The sequence below is a fragment of the Pseudophryne corroboree genome, chromosome 4 (genome assembly GCF_028390025.1).
Source record: "Pseudophryne corroboree isolate aPseCor3 chromosome 4, aPseCor3.hap2, whole genome shotgun sequence".
In the NCBI taxonomy this organism is placed as follows: domain Eukaryota; kingdom Metazoa; phylum Chordata; class Amphibia; order Anura; family Myobatrachidae; genus Pseudophryne; species Pseudophryne corroboree.
In genome coordinates this window covers 802,610,491-802,623,063 of record NC_086447.1, presented here as the reverse complement: position 1 = coordinate 802,623,063, position 12,573 = coordinate 802,610,491, and the positions used below count along the sequence as shown (strand labels likewise).

Here is a 12,573-nt window from a genome sequence, read left to right as displayed (position 1 = left end):
GTTGCAGGACGCCGATGCCCATTGTAGCTGTGTGATGCACCGGCGCAGTGCGGCTCAGACGCATGCACAGTTCGGATCTGATCGCCCAATGTGCAAAAACGCACAGCAGCGATCAGATCTGAATGACCCCCTTAGTGCAATAATGTGTAGGGAGGTAGCACCGTAATGTGGTGTGGGGGTCAGTACCCTGCTACTCTCTTGACATGATGATATCTTAGCAAGGCTGTGTGTGTCTCAGAGACTGTCACGGTAATGGACCCCATAGAGCTGCTGACGCCTTGCAGTACTGTTTCCAGCAAATCTGTATAACCACTTGCTTCTACGCTTACTCTGTGGGCCAGATGTACTAAGCCTGAAAAGTGAAAAATATCACAGTGATAAAGTACCAGCCAATCGGCTCCTAACTGTCATTTTTCAAACACACCCTGTAATATGGCAGTTAGGAGCCGATTGGCTAGTACTTTATCACTGTGATATTTTTCACTTTTCAGGCTTAGTACATCTCCCCCTTTGTGTGGGTTTCCCATGGCTTTAGACTGTGACCACTGATTCTCCTCAGCAGCGAGCGGCGGTATGCTCACTGCTGCTGCAGTGAAATTACCTGAGCCCAGAGAAGGCCACTGGCACCCAGCAGTGACCACTGACTTACTACAGTGTAGTCCTGCGATACCCGGCTGACTCCCCCCAGAGGTAACTTCTGGCCAACTACACTTAGCAGTGGCCACTTTACAGTGCAGCTTACTGCTCGGGGTCGCCCCTGCCGGAAGGAGGTTGTCAGTCGCTCCCTCGACCATGGCACACCCTGTTGGAGCCGTCTCCTGCCAGAAGGAGGATGCTGGCACTCCTCCACCTTGATCCCAGCCAACCCCGCACTGGAGGCAAGCATTGCAGCCTGGCATCCTCCCCCTCTTATTATTGATAAGGGCCCACAGGTTTGTTGCCCAGTGGCCCCCACAAACCTTAATCTGGTCCTGAAGGTAGCGCAGTAATGTGGTGTGGGAAAGTAGATATAGTGCGGGAATATAGTCTGGGGAGCAGTGAACTAGTGGTGAGGTAGCATAGTGATATACTGCAGGGATGTAGTGTGGGGAGGTAGCTTAGTGATGTCGTGTGGGAGGTATAGTGTAGAGATGTAGTGTGAGTAGGTAGCCTAGGGATGTAGTGTGGGGAGGTAGCTTAGTGATGTCGTGTGGGAGGTATAGTGTAGAGATGTAGTGTGAGTAGGTAGCCTAGGGATGTAGTGTGGGGAGGTAGCTTAGTGATGTCGTGTGGGAGGTATAGTGTAGAGATGTAGTGTGAGTAGGTAGCCTAGGGATGTAGTGTGGGGAGGTAGCTTAGTGATGTCGTGTGGGAGGTATAGTGTAGAGATGTAGTGTGAGTAGGTAGCCTAGGGATGTAGTGTGGGGAGGTAGCTTAGTGATGTCGTGTGGGAGGTATAGTGTAGAGATGTAGTGTGAGTAGGTAGCCTAGGGATGTAGTGTGGGGAGGTAGCTTAGTGATGTCGTGTGGGAGGTATAGTGTAGAGATGTAGTGTGAGTAGGTAGCCTAGGGATGTAGTGTGGGGAGGTAGCTTAGTGATGTCGTGTGGGAGGTATAGTGTAGAGATGTAGTGTGAGTAGGTAGCCTAGGGATGTAGTGTGGGGAGGTAGCTTAGTGATGTCGTGTGGGAGGTATAGTGTAGAGATGTAGTGTGAGTAGGTAGCCTAGGGATGTAGTGTGGGGAGGTAGCTTAGTGATGTCGTGTGGGAGGTATAGTGTAGAGATGTAGTGTGAGTAGGTAGCCTAGGGATGTAGTGTGGGGAGGTAGCTTAGTGATGTCGTGTGGGAGGTATAGTGTAGAGATGTAGTGTGAGTAGGTAGCCTAGGGATGTAGTGTGGGGAGGTAGCTTAGTGATGTCGTGTGGGAGGTATAGTGTAGAGATGTAGTGTGAGTAGGTAGCCTAGGGATGTAGTGTGGGGAGTAGTTTGGGGAAGTAGATATAGTGAGGTAATGCAGTGTGGGGAGTAATATAGTGGTGTAGTGTGGGGAGGTAGTGCAGTCAATAGTATGTCACCACAGCCTCCTACCCACCTGGAAGAATTTCTCTATGGTGCTGATCACACTACCTGCGACGGCACATAATAGGCCTTTCCTAAATTTCAGCTCCAGGCCCATATGGACCTTAATCTGGCACTGATTATGACACACACCGCAATGACCCTGAGACATTATACCACATACCACAATGATCGTGATATAGTATACAACACACCGTAATGCCTGACACATTATGACACACACCGCAATGTCCGTGATACATTATGCCACACACCGTAATGCCCATTACACATTAAGTTTTACAGTTAGGCTTCTAATTACTTTTAAATTACCTGCTCGTTGCCAGGGGTTTCATGCCCTTGGTTCCATGCACAGTGCCAGGGATTTTCATGCTCAGGGTGTCATGCTCGTTGCCAGGGGTTTCATGCACTGGGTGTCATGCTCGTTGCTAGGGGGTAGTGCTTGTTGGTAGGGCCGTGCTCCCAGTGCCACATATGCCCCCAGTGCCAGATATTCCCCCACAGTGCCAGGTACATGCCCCCAGTGCCACATATGCCCCCAGTGCCAGATATTCCCCCACAGTGCCAGGTATATGCCCCCAGTGCCAGATATTCCCCCACAGTGCCACATATGCCCCCTCAGTGCCTGCTCCCCCCAGTGCCAGATATTCCCCCACAGTGCCAGGTATTTGCCCCCAGTGCCAGATATTCCCCCACAGTGCCACATATGCCCCTTCAGTGCCTGCTCCCCCCAGTGCCAGATATTCCCCCACAGTGCCAGGTATATGCCCCCAGTGCCAGATATTCCCCCACAGTGCCACATAAGCCCCCTCAGTGCCTGCTCCCCCCCAGTGCCAGATATTCCCCCACAGTGCCAGGTATATGCCCCCAGTGCCAGATATTCCCCCACAGTGTCACATAAGCCCCCTCAGTGCCTGCTCCCCCCAGTGCCAGATATTGCCCCACAGTGCCAGATATTCCTCCACATAGTGCCAGGTATATGCCCCCAGTGCCAGATATTTCCCCACAGTGCCGCCAGGTACATGCCCTCAGTGGCCAGATATTCCCCCACAGTGCCTGCTCCCCTATTCCCCCCCCCCCCCCCCCCCCCCCGCTCCTTTGTGTTGGAGGGACACGGAGGGCACAGCGCGCGCCTCTCCCGTGTCCTTCCTGGCTCTCCTGCGGGTCTAATAAAGGAAGTGCCGGTTCGTGAGCCATTCAGAGCTCACGAACGGCACTTCCTTTATTAGACCGGCCGGAGAGCCAGGAGGGACACTGGAGAGGCGCGCGCGGTGCCCTCCGTGTCCCTCCAACACAGCAGCGGAGGGAAGGAGACCGCAGATTGACATGCGGACGCTCGTCCGCATGTCAATCTGTTCTAAGTCAGTGGCGCCCCAGCAGCCCCTCGCCCCCAAGCCACCGCGAGGACTGCGGGGGCAGTAGTTACGCCACTGTATATTGCAAGTTATATATACCCTTCTCTATACAGAGGAATATTTTTCACTAAAATAAGAATTCATTTGCAGTAACAATGTCCCAGATGTACATTCATTCATTTGTGGTGTGACTATAATTTTGGCCCAGTCCTTCTGCATAACCCTTGTCTTCTCTGCACATCGGTTTCCTTCTGGGTTGGATAAGAGGGGAGCCTAAGTAGTTCTCTCATTGGATGACCTGACCTATTGTCACCATCCAAAAGCAGAAACGAACAGAATGTACTCCTAATTCAACCCCTTCTGCCTTTCCATTGGCTGGTGTTCGTGGGATCTCTCACCCCGTAGTCGATGTTTACAGCAGATACGGGGAAGCAGAATTCCTGTTTCACCCTAGAAGCCATGCCTATCTCTACCTTTAATTAGATGTCCATCTCCGCTGCACGACACTGAGATCATTGTATCTTCCAATATTAGATTATGATTTATACCTGCGTCATTTTAATACATGTTGTATGTTTAGTATAAGTGTTTGTCTATATTTCGACGATCCTTTCCCCCATGTTCTGGTTTTTACAGATTTTTTTTTATCTAATTCATATTAAAGGTTAAGTTTTATCTATTGGTAGATTTTTCTGTGACGTTCTAAATACCCTAATTATTCTGGTCAGGCATACAAGAGTTGCTTCGGAATAGAGGTTTTTTTCACATTTCTATGGGTGTATTGTTTTTGTTTAAACTTTTTGGTACTCTCTGATACACCACCATTTATTTTGTTACAATGCACATGCTAGCAATATAAGTAATATAGTGGCTAAATACCTGACCCTCACGTATTCATCCTTGATTATCTTATTAATTGCTGCAGTGCGATCAGTATTTATCCCTTTTTCTATTGTAATAATATGTCATAATGTAATGGGGCTGATTCAGAGCCTGATGCTGATGTGCAGAAATAGCTATGAAGCGATTCCTCACATATGTACGCCAGTACACGCATGTGCAAGGTCCAAACTGCATTCTCTTCAGAACATAGTTTAAGATCTCGAAGGGGGCGGGAACGGGGCATCGACGCTGCGTTTATGCTCATTTGTGCTGGCCCAGCTGTTGGCAAGCAGGCGGTCGGGATCCTGGCGGTGGGGACCCGGCCGCCGGCAACTCATACCACCACTCTAAACATGCAAAAGCATCGCCGCCGTGTCTGCGGGGGTGGGTGGGTGGATGTAGCATGAGGGTTGGACTTGCCCTGTGCTGAGCGTCCCCCACATCTCCCCCCACATGAAATTGATCGTAGATGTGCGTTTTCTCGCCGTGGTTGGTATTCTGACTACCAGCATCCAGCTCACCAGCATTTCAGCCCCAACCCGTGCAGAGTTCCACTCATTCATAATACTTACAGATGTCCCACCTGAGGTTTATCTCTTACTAACATAAGACAGTGGATTGCAGTGTCAGCTGCTGCTAGTGGGCTGCAGTGCAGGCCACACATTGCATGGAGACATGGCTGGACTGGCCATCTGGCACTTCTGGCAAATGTCATAAGTGCCGATGGGCTGGTGGGCCGATCCAGTCCACAGAGAGCCGGGAAAGCTGCGCTCAGCGCAGCTCTCTGGTTTGTCCCCCGCTGCTGCCGCCGCCTCTGCCAGACGTTCCCCATTGCTAAGCAATATGGGGGCGTGCCGCGAATCCATGCCCCATGACTCGTGCCACGCCCCCATATGCCAGGGCCGGATGAAGTCCCCAGTCTGTCCCTGCATGGAGGGGGCCTGTTAAGACATATAACAGGTTTCCCAGCCGCTGCTGCACAGGACACAGCACTCAGATTGTCTTTCCTCTATAAGCCAGCCTCCAGAATCCTGTGGAACTAGGCAGTGTGAGTCTGGGGGCGGCTTATAGAGGAAATACAAGCTGAGTGCTGTGTCCCATGCAGCGGCAGGTCAGTGAAACACAGCAGCGCTGCAAATCCCTGAGTATGGAAACCCACACATATATTACATACAATTGTAATATTAATGTTTTGTAACAGTCCACTCAAGGGATAGCTCTTCACTTGTATTCAGAACTGACTGCTTCTATGCATCCGCACCGCCCCTATACATCTGCATGTGAAAGTAGTCATCATCACTATTGGTATACGTGTACCAGCTTTACACCTGGTGCAGGAGATCTCTCTGAAATTAGAGGCATCTCTGCATACTGTCAGCTCTTCATACATGCCTACAATACTCCCACAGAACACTTCCCCTACATACAAGCAGCCAGCTACCGTCCACTTACACCCATTCAGCCAGAGATATTTTCTGATTCGACGAATGTCATTAATATTCTGATTTGCAGAAAATATTCTTCCTTATATTCACCCATTGCAAACATGTTTTTTTCTCCAGCCAAAAAGCAGGATGTCGACGGAAACCTCTTTGAAATCATCACGGCATCCGAAGTGCATTATGTTTTGCAGGCAGCGTCGGCAGAGGAACGGAAAGAGTGGATTAAAGCTATTCAGACTGTCTCCAAAATTGGAAAATAAGACAGAATGTTCCTAGATAGAACATCTTTAGGGGTCATTTTCTTTATAAACTACTGTCTCAGGCATGGGGGACATCAGCAAATATGGAGGACGAAAATGAAAATAGTAAATTATGAACAAGAAAGCTAATGAAATGTAGAAACTGTCCCATTCACTTTGTATTTCCGATTGTAGAAAAAAAACGGTTAAGTCTTCTGTAAAAGTTCATTAATATAATGTTATTGTTATTACTTACACATTGTAAGCCGTGTGTGAACCAGTATCCAATTCTATGCATCACTATACCTATGTATGATACATATTACACATCACATTATTAAATGTAAGAAACTACATCTGCATCTCTATATGTTTTGGTGCTTTCTTGAACAAATGTATAGTGACATCATATTTCTGCCTGCATGTAAAAGCCGCATACTTGTTAGTAGTGGGAGGGGCACCAGAATGTTTTTTGAATGGGAAGGCGAAGATATGATTATATTTTGGCACCCCTATTTGTGTGTGTGTGTGTATATATATATATATATATATATATATGAGAGAGAGTCGATGGAAGGCGGCACTCGGAGACTTTCACAAATTCAGAAATGTGCTTTAATGTGGGTCAATGTTTCGGGAGTCGTGCTCCCTTCTTCAGGACACAGCAAACAAGATTGCACTTGTTTGCTGTGTCCTGAAGAAGGGAGCACGACTCTCGAAACGTTGACCCACATTAAAGCACGTTTCTGAATTTGTGAAAGTCTCCGAGTGCCGCCTTCCATCGACTATACATTGAGCTATTGCTGCTTAAGGAGGGCACCGGAGCAAATACCCTGGAGGGACGAGGAGTGCCAGACCAAGTGCTGGACTATATATATATATATATATATATATATATATATATTTTAGTGGGGCAAAAAAGTATTTGGACAGTCTCCGATTGTGCAAGTTGACCCACTTAAAAAGATGAGAGAGCTCTGTAATTTCCGTCATAGGTACACTTCAACTGTGAGAGACAGAATCTGAAAAAAAAAACAGGAAATCACATTGTATGATTTTTAAACAATTTACTTGTATATTCTTGTGGAAAATAAATATTTGGACACCTACCAAGCAGCAAGATTTCGGTCTCTCACAGACCTGTTACTTCTTTAAGAAGCTCTTCCATCCTCCACTCGTTACCTGTATTAAGAGCACCTGTTTGAACTGGTTATCTGTATAAAAGAAACCTGTCCACACCCTCAAACAGTCAGACTGCTATCTCTCCACCATGGCCAAGACCAGAGAGCTGTCTAAGGACACCATGGACAAAATTGTACAGCTGCACAAGGCTGAGATGAGCTACTCGACAATAGGCAAGCAGCTTAGTGAGAAGAGATCAACTGTTGGTGCAATTATTAAAAAATGGAAGAAATACAAGATCACTGACAATCTCTCTCAACCTGGGGCTCCATGCAAGATCTCACCTCGTGGGGTATCAATGATCTTGAGAACTGTGAGAAATCAGCCCAGAACTACACGGGGGGACCTGGTCAATGACCTCAAGAGAGCTAGGGCCACAGTCACAAAGGTTACCATTAGTAACACACTACGTCGTCATGGATTGAAATCCTGCAGCGCCCGAAAGGTCCCCCTGCTTAAGCCAGCACATGTCCAGGCCCATCTAAAGTTTGCCAGTGACCATCTGGATGATCCAGAGGAGGATTGGGAAAATGTAATGTGGTCAGATGAGAGCAAAATCAAACTTTTTTGTATAAACTCCACTCGCCGTGTTTGGAGGGAGAAGAATGATGAATGGCATCCCAAGAACACCATACCCATTTTGAAGCATGGGGGTGGAAACATCATGCTTTGGGGCTGCTTTTCTGCAAAGGGGACAGGACGACTGATCCGTATTAAGGAGAGGATGAATGGGGCCATGTATCGTGAGATTTTGGGCAAAAACCTCCTTTCCTCAGTAAGAGCATTGAAGATGGAACATGGCTGGGTCTTCCAGCATGACAATGACCGCAGACACACCGCCAGTGCAACTAAGGAGTGGCTCCATAAGAAGCATTTCAAGATCCTGGAGTGGCCTAGCCAGTCTCCAGACCTCAACTCAATAGAAAATCTGTGGAGGGAGTTGAAAGTCCGTGTTGCCCGGCGACAGCCCCAAAACATGACAGATCTAGAGAAGAAGAGTGGGCCAAAATACCTGCTACAGTGTGTGCAAACCTGGTCAAGAACTACAGGAAACGTTTGACCTCTGTAATTGCCAACCGAGGTTATATTACAAAGTGAAATAAAATAAAAGATGGGATGGGATCCTACTGGTGGCGCAAAATCAAAGTACAGTGGTGTTTTACCGTGATGGTCACTGTCCGTTAATGTTACTGGAAAATAGTGATGAGCGGATTCGGTTTTACTCGGTTTTACTCGGTTCTCAAAACCGAATCTTATTGGCTATCCAAAACACGTGACATCAGTGAGCCAATAAGATTCGGTTTTGAGAACCGAGTAAAACCGAGTAAAACCGAATCCGCTCATCACTACTGGAAAAGTCCATTAATTTCACAATGAGTGGTCCTCGTATGAATTCAATTCCATTAAACGATATGTAAAAAAACACAAATGGTATAAAGAAGTTCAGTAGAAGTTCTAGAAAGAGTCAATAAAAGAGGGTGACTTCTGCCCGGACTCCTTAGACTATGGTGATTCGGGTAGTGTAAAAGTATCTGTATAGGTTCACCCCGGTGTCAAAGGTAAAAGTAGCTCCTCACATGTGTGCTTACTTTCATACACCACAGACAAAACCTATAAAGGTTTCTTTAAAGCCTCTAAATGAAAAACTTCTTATAATCAAATTTTATGTGCCATAAATATTCACGTATGAATTCTTCTGAAAATAATGCTCACATCCGTGCTTACTTCAAAAGACGCCGTTCTTTCATATAACAGTTTCTTTTTTCAGCAGGCTGACTTGTCGTCCTCACTCACTTCATGGCTTCGTATTAGGCTCGGTATTAAGCACAAACACGAAGGGATGTATGAGGATTCATGTAAATTTATTATTAAAATTTCTTAAAAACAGATTCTGGTTGATATACCACAAAAAAGACCAGCAAAACAAATGTTATACAGCACAGTCCAACAGTGAAATAAGATGTTAACCCGGGATATCTCACCGCTTTCTTACTGAAAACTAGTTGGAGTGGTACTTCAAACCTTCACATGCTCCACCAACGCGTTTCTACCAGTTAGTCTTTGTCAGGATATATTACAAAGTATTGAGTTAAACTTTTTGATTGTCCAAATATTTATTTTCCGCAAGAATATACAAGTAAATTGTTTAAAAATCATACAATGTGATTTCCTGTGGGGTTTTTTTTTTCAGATTCTGTCTCATACAGATGAAGTGCAGAGGCGTCACTAGGGTTGGTGTCACCCGGTATGGTAACTCATGGTGTCACCCCCCATGGACCTCCTTCCGTATCACACCACGCGGAACCCTTAGTAATGTTTTTGTACTAGTTTTAGAGCACTTGATATCGTGAGTCCAGGACTGCCGTGGAGCTTCTGGGGAGTTCAAGGGAAATCGCATGCGATGATCACATGCGATTCATCTTTCTGATGTATGGCCACCTTCAGGTATGCATATGTATTTGCAGGTCCCCACTTACAGATGTGTCCTGTTATACGCTTGCTGCAGGAGACAGATTATCCTGGTGCTGCCACATCGCAGCATGCTGTAGCTTCCCACAGATAACAAAGGGCCTAATTCAAACCTGATCGCAACAGCAAATATTTACTCTTCTGGGCAAAACCATGTGCAGTGCAGGTGGTGCAGAGGTAACATGTGCAGAGAGAGTTAGATTTGGGTTTGGTGTGTTCAAACTGAAATCTAAACTGCAGTGTAAAAATAAAGTAGCCAGTGTTTACCCTGCACAGAAACAATATAACCCACCCAAATCTAACTCTCTTTGCACATGTTATATCTACCCCACCTGCAGTGCATCATGGTTTTGCCCATCAGAGACATATTTTCCTTTTGCGATCAGGTCTGAATTAGGCCCAAAATCCATTGAAATGCTAATAGTCACAGGTGTGTGTATATGCAGGCACCCGCTAGCGGCCTGAACATTACTGCAATAACTACAGGTATCATGGGCATTGCTTCCCCCAGTAGTACAAGTAGAAAAAACGGCTTAGTGGGGCTGTGCATGCGCGCCACAGGCGCGCATCGAAAAAATGGGCGTGGGCGTGGCCATGTGCCACAAAGGGGCATTGCCAGTGAAAATTACGCCCCCATTTCTCGTCACTCTGGGAACATTAATTAACATTCCATATGCACCTTACCTTTATGGTGGTTTCTCTGAGGAATGGGGAACCTCTGAAGATACGTATCCTCCCTGGTCAGTCTTTAGTCAGTATTCACTTTTCATGTAGGAAATCACATGGTCTGGAAGATGCCTGTTTGTGGAGGAATATAACCAATGTCATCGTCACACAACAGAGGTTCAACCAGATTCATGCCAGCTGTGTCACCTTCTACCCCCTGTGTCTCTCAGTTACACCATTATCTTCCCCCCTGCGTCTCCTAGCCACACCATTATATCCACCCTGCATCTCTCAGCCACACCGTCTTCTCCCCTTTGATACTCTCAGCCACGCCGTCATCTCCCCCTAGCGTCTCTTAGCCTTCGTTCCCCCAATCATTCATTCTGTGTCTCTGAGCCTGCGTAGTCCCCCCCTTTATTCTGTGTCTCTCAGCCTGCGTTCCCCCCCTCCTTCATTCTGTATCTCTCAGCCTGTGTCCTCCCCCTTTATTCTATGTCTCTAAGCCTGCGTCCCCCACCTTCATTCTGTGTCTCTAAGCCTGCGTCCCCCACCTTCATTCTGTGTCTCTAAGCCTGTGTCCCCCACCTTCATTCTGTGTCTCTCAGCCTGCGTCCCCCACCTTCATTCTGTGTCTCTCAGCCTGCGTAGTCCCCCCCCTTCATTCTGTGTCTCTCAGCCTGCGTCCCCCACCTTCATTCTGTGTCTCTCAGCCTGCGTCCCCCACCTTCATTCTGTGTCTCTCATCCTGCGTAGTCACCCCTTCATTCTGTGTCTTTCAGCCTGCGTCCTCCACCTTCATTCTGTGTCTCTCAGCCTGTGTAGTCCCCCTCTTCATTCTGTGTCTCTCAGCGTGCGTAGTACCCCCCCTTCATTCTGTGTCTCTCAGCCTGTGTAGTCCCCCTCTTCATTCTGTGTCTCTCAGCTGCGTAGTACCCCCTCTTCATTCTGTGTCTCTCAGCCTGTGTAGTCCCCCCCTTCATTTTGTGTCTCTCAGCCTGTGTAGTCCCCCTCTTCATTCTGTGTCTCTCAGCCTGCGCAGTACCCCCTCTTCATTCTGTGTCTCTCAGCGTGCGTAGTACCCCCCCTTCATTCTGTGTCTCTCAGCGTGCGTAGTACCCCCCCTTCATTCTGTGTCTCTCAGCGTGCGTAGTCCCCCCCTTCATTCTGTGTCTCTCAGCGTGCGTAGTACCCCCTCTTCATTCTGTGTCTCTCAGCCTGCGCAGTACCCCCTCTTCATTCTGTGTCTCTCAGCCTGCGCAGTACCCCCCTTCATTCTGTGTCTCTCAGCGTGCATAGTACCCCCTCTTCATTCTGTGTCTCTCAGCCTGCGCAGTACCCCCTCTTCATTCTGTGTCTCTCAGCGTGCGTAGTACCCCCCCTTCATTCTGTGTCTCTCAGCGTGCGTAGTACCCCCTCTTCATTCTGTGTCTCTCAGCCTGTGTAGTCCCCCTCTTCATTCTGTGTCTCTCAGCGTGCGTAGTACCCCCCCTTCATTCTGTGTCTCTCAGCCTGTGTAGTCCCCCTCTTTATTCTGTGTCTCTCAGCATGCGTAGTACCCCCCCCTTCATTCTGTGTCTCTCAGCCTGTGTAGTCCCCCTCTTCATTCTGTGTCTCTCAGCGTGCGTAGTCCCCCCCTTCATTCTGTGTCTCTCAGCGTGCGTAGTACCCCCTCTTCATTCTGTGTCTCTCAGCCTGCGCAGTACCCCCTCTTCATTCTGTGTCTCTCAGCCTGCGCAGTACCCCCCCTTCATTCTGTGTCTCTCAGCGTGCATAGTACCCCCTCTTCATTCTGTGTCTCTCAGCCTGCGCAGTACCCCCTCTTCATTCTGTGTCTCTCAGCGTGCGTAGTACCCCCCCTTCATTCTGTGTCTCTCAGCGTGCGTAGTATCCCCTCTTCATTCTGTCTCTCAGCGTGCGTAGTACCTCCCCTTCATTCTGTGTCTCTCAGCCTGCGCAGTACCCCCTCTTCATTCTGTGTCTCTCAGCCTGCGCAGTACCCCCTCTTCATTCTGTGTCTCTCAGCCTGCGCAGTACCCCCTCTTCATTCTGTGTCTCTCAGCGTGCATAGTACCCCCTCTTCATTCTGTGTCTCTCAGCCAGCGCAGTACCCCCTCTTCATTCTGTGTCTCTCAGCCTGCATTCATCCCCTCCACCACCATTCTGTATCTCTCAGCTTGCATTCTCCCCTCCCCCCCTCCCCCCCATTCTGTCTCCCTCAGCCTGCATCCCCCCATCCTTAACTTGTCACTCTAACTCACCTTGCACTCCAGGACAACATTC

At 48.1% G+C, this 12,573-nt stretch overlaps 1 protein-coding gene across 8 annotated transcripts in view; it reads left to right on the top strand.

Annotated features, from left to right (window-relative positions):
• Positions 1–6,330, top strand: part of PLEK (pleckstrin) — a 513,179-nt gene extending 506,849 nt beyond the window's left edge. For all 8 annotated transcript variants that reach the window (XM_063918395.1, XM_063918392.1, XM_063918398.1 and 5 more), the window contains one exon: positions 5,858–6,330. In XM_063918395.1, coding sequence (XP_063774465.1) covers positions 5,858–5,997 — 140 coding nt within the window. In that variant the 3' untranslated portion in view covers positions 5,998–6,330. The remainder of the gene's footprint in view (positions 1–5,857) is intronic.
• The last annotated feature ends 6,243 nt before the right edge of the window (positions 6,331–12,573 follow it).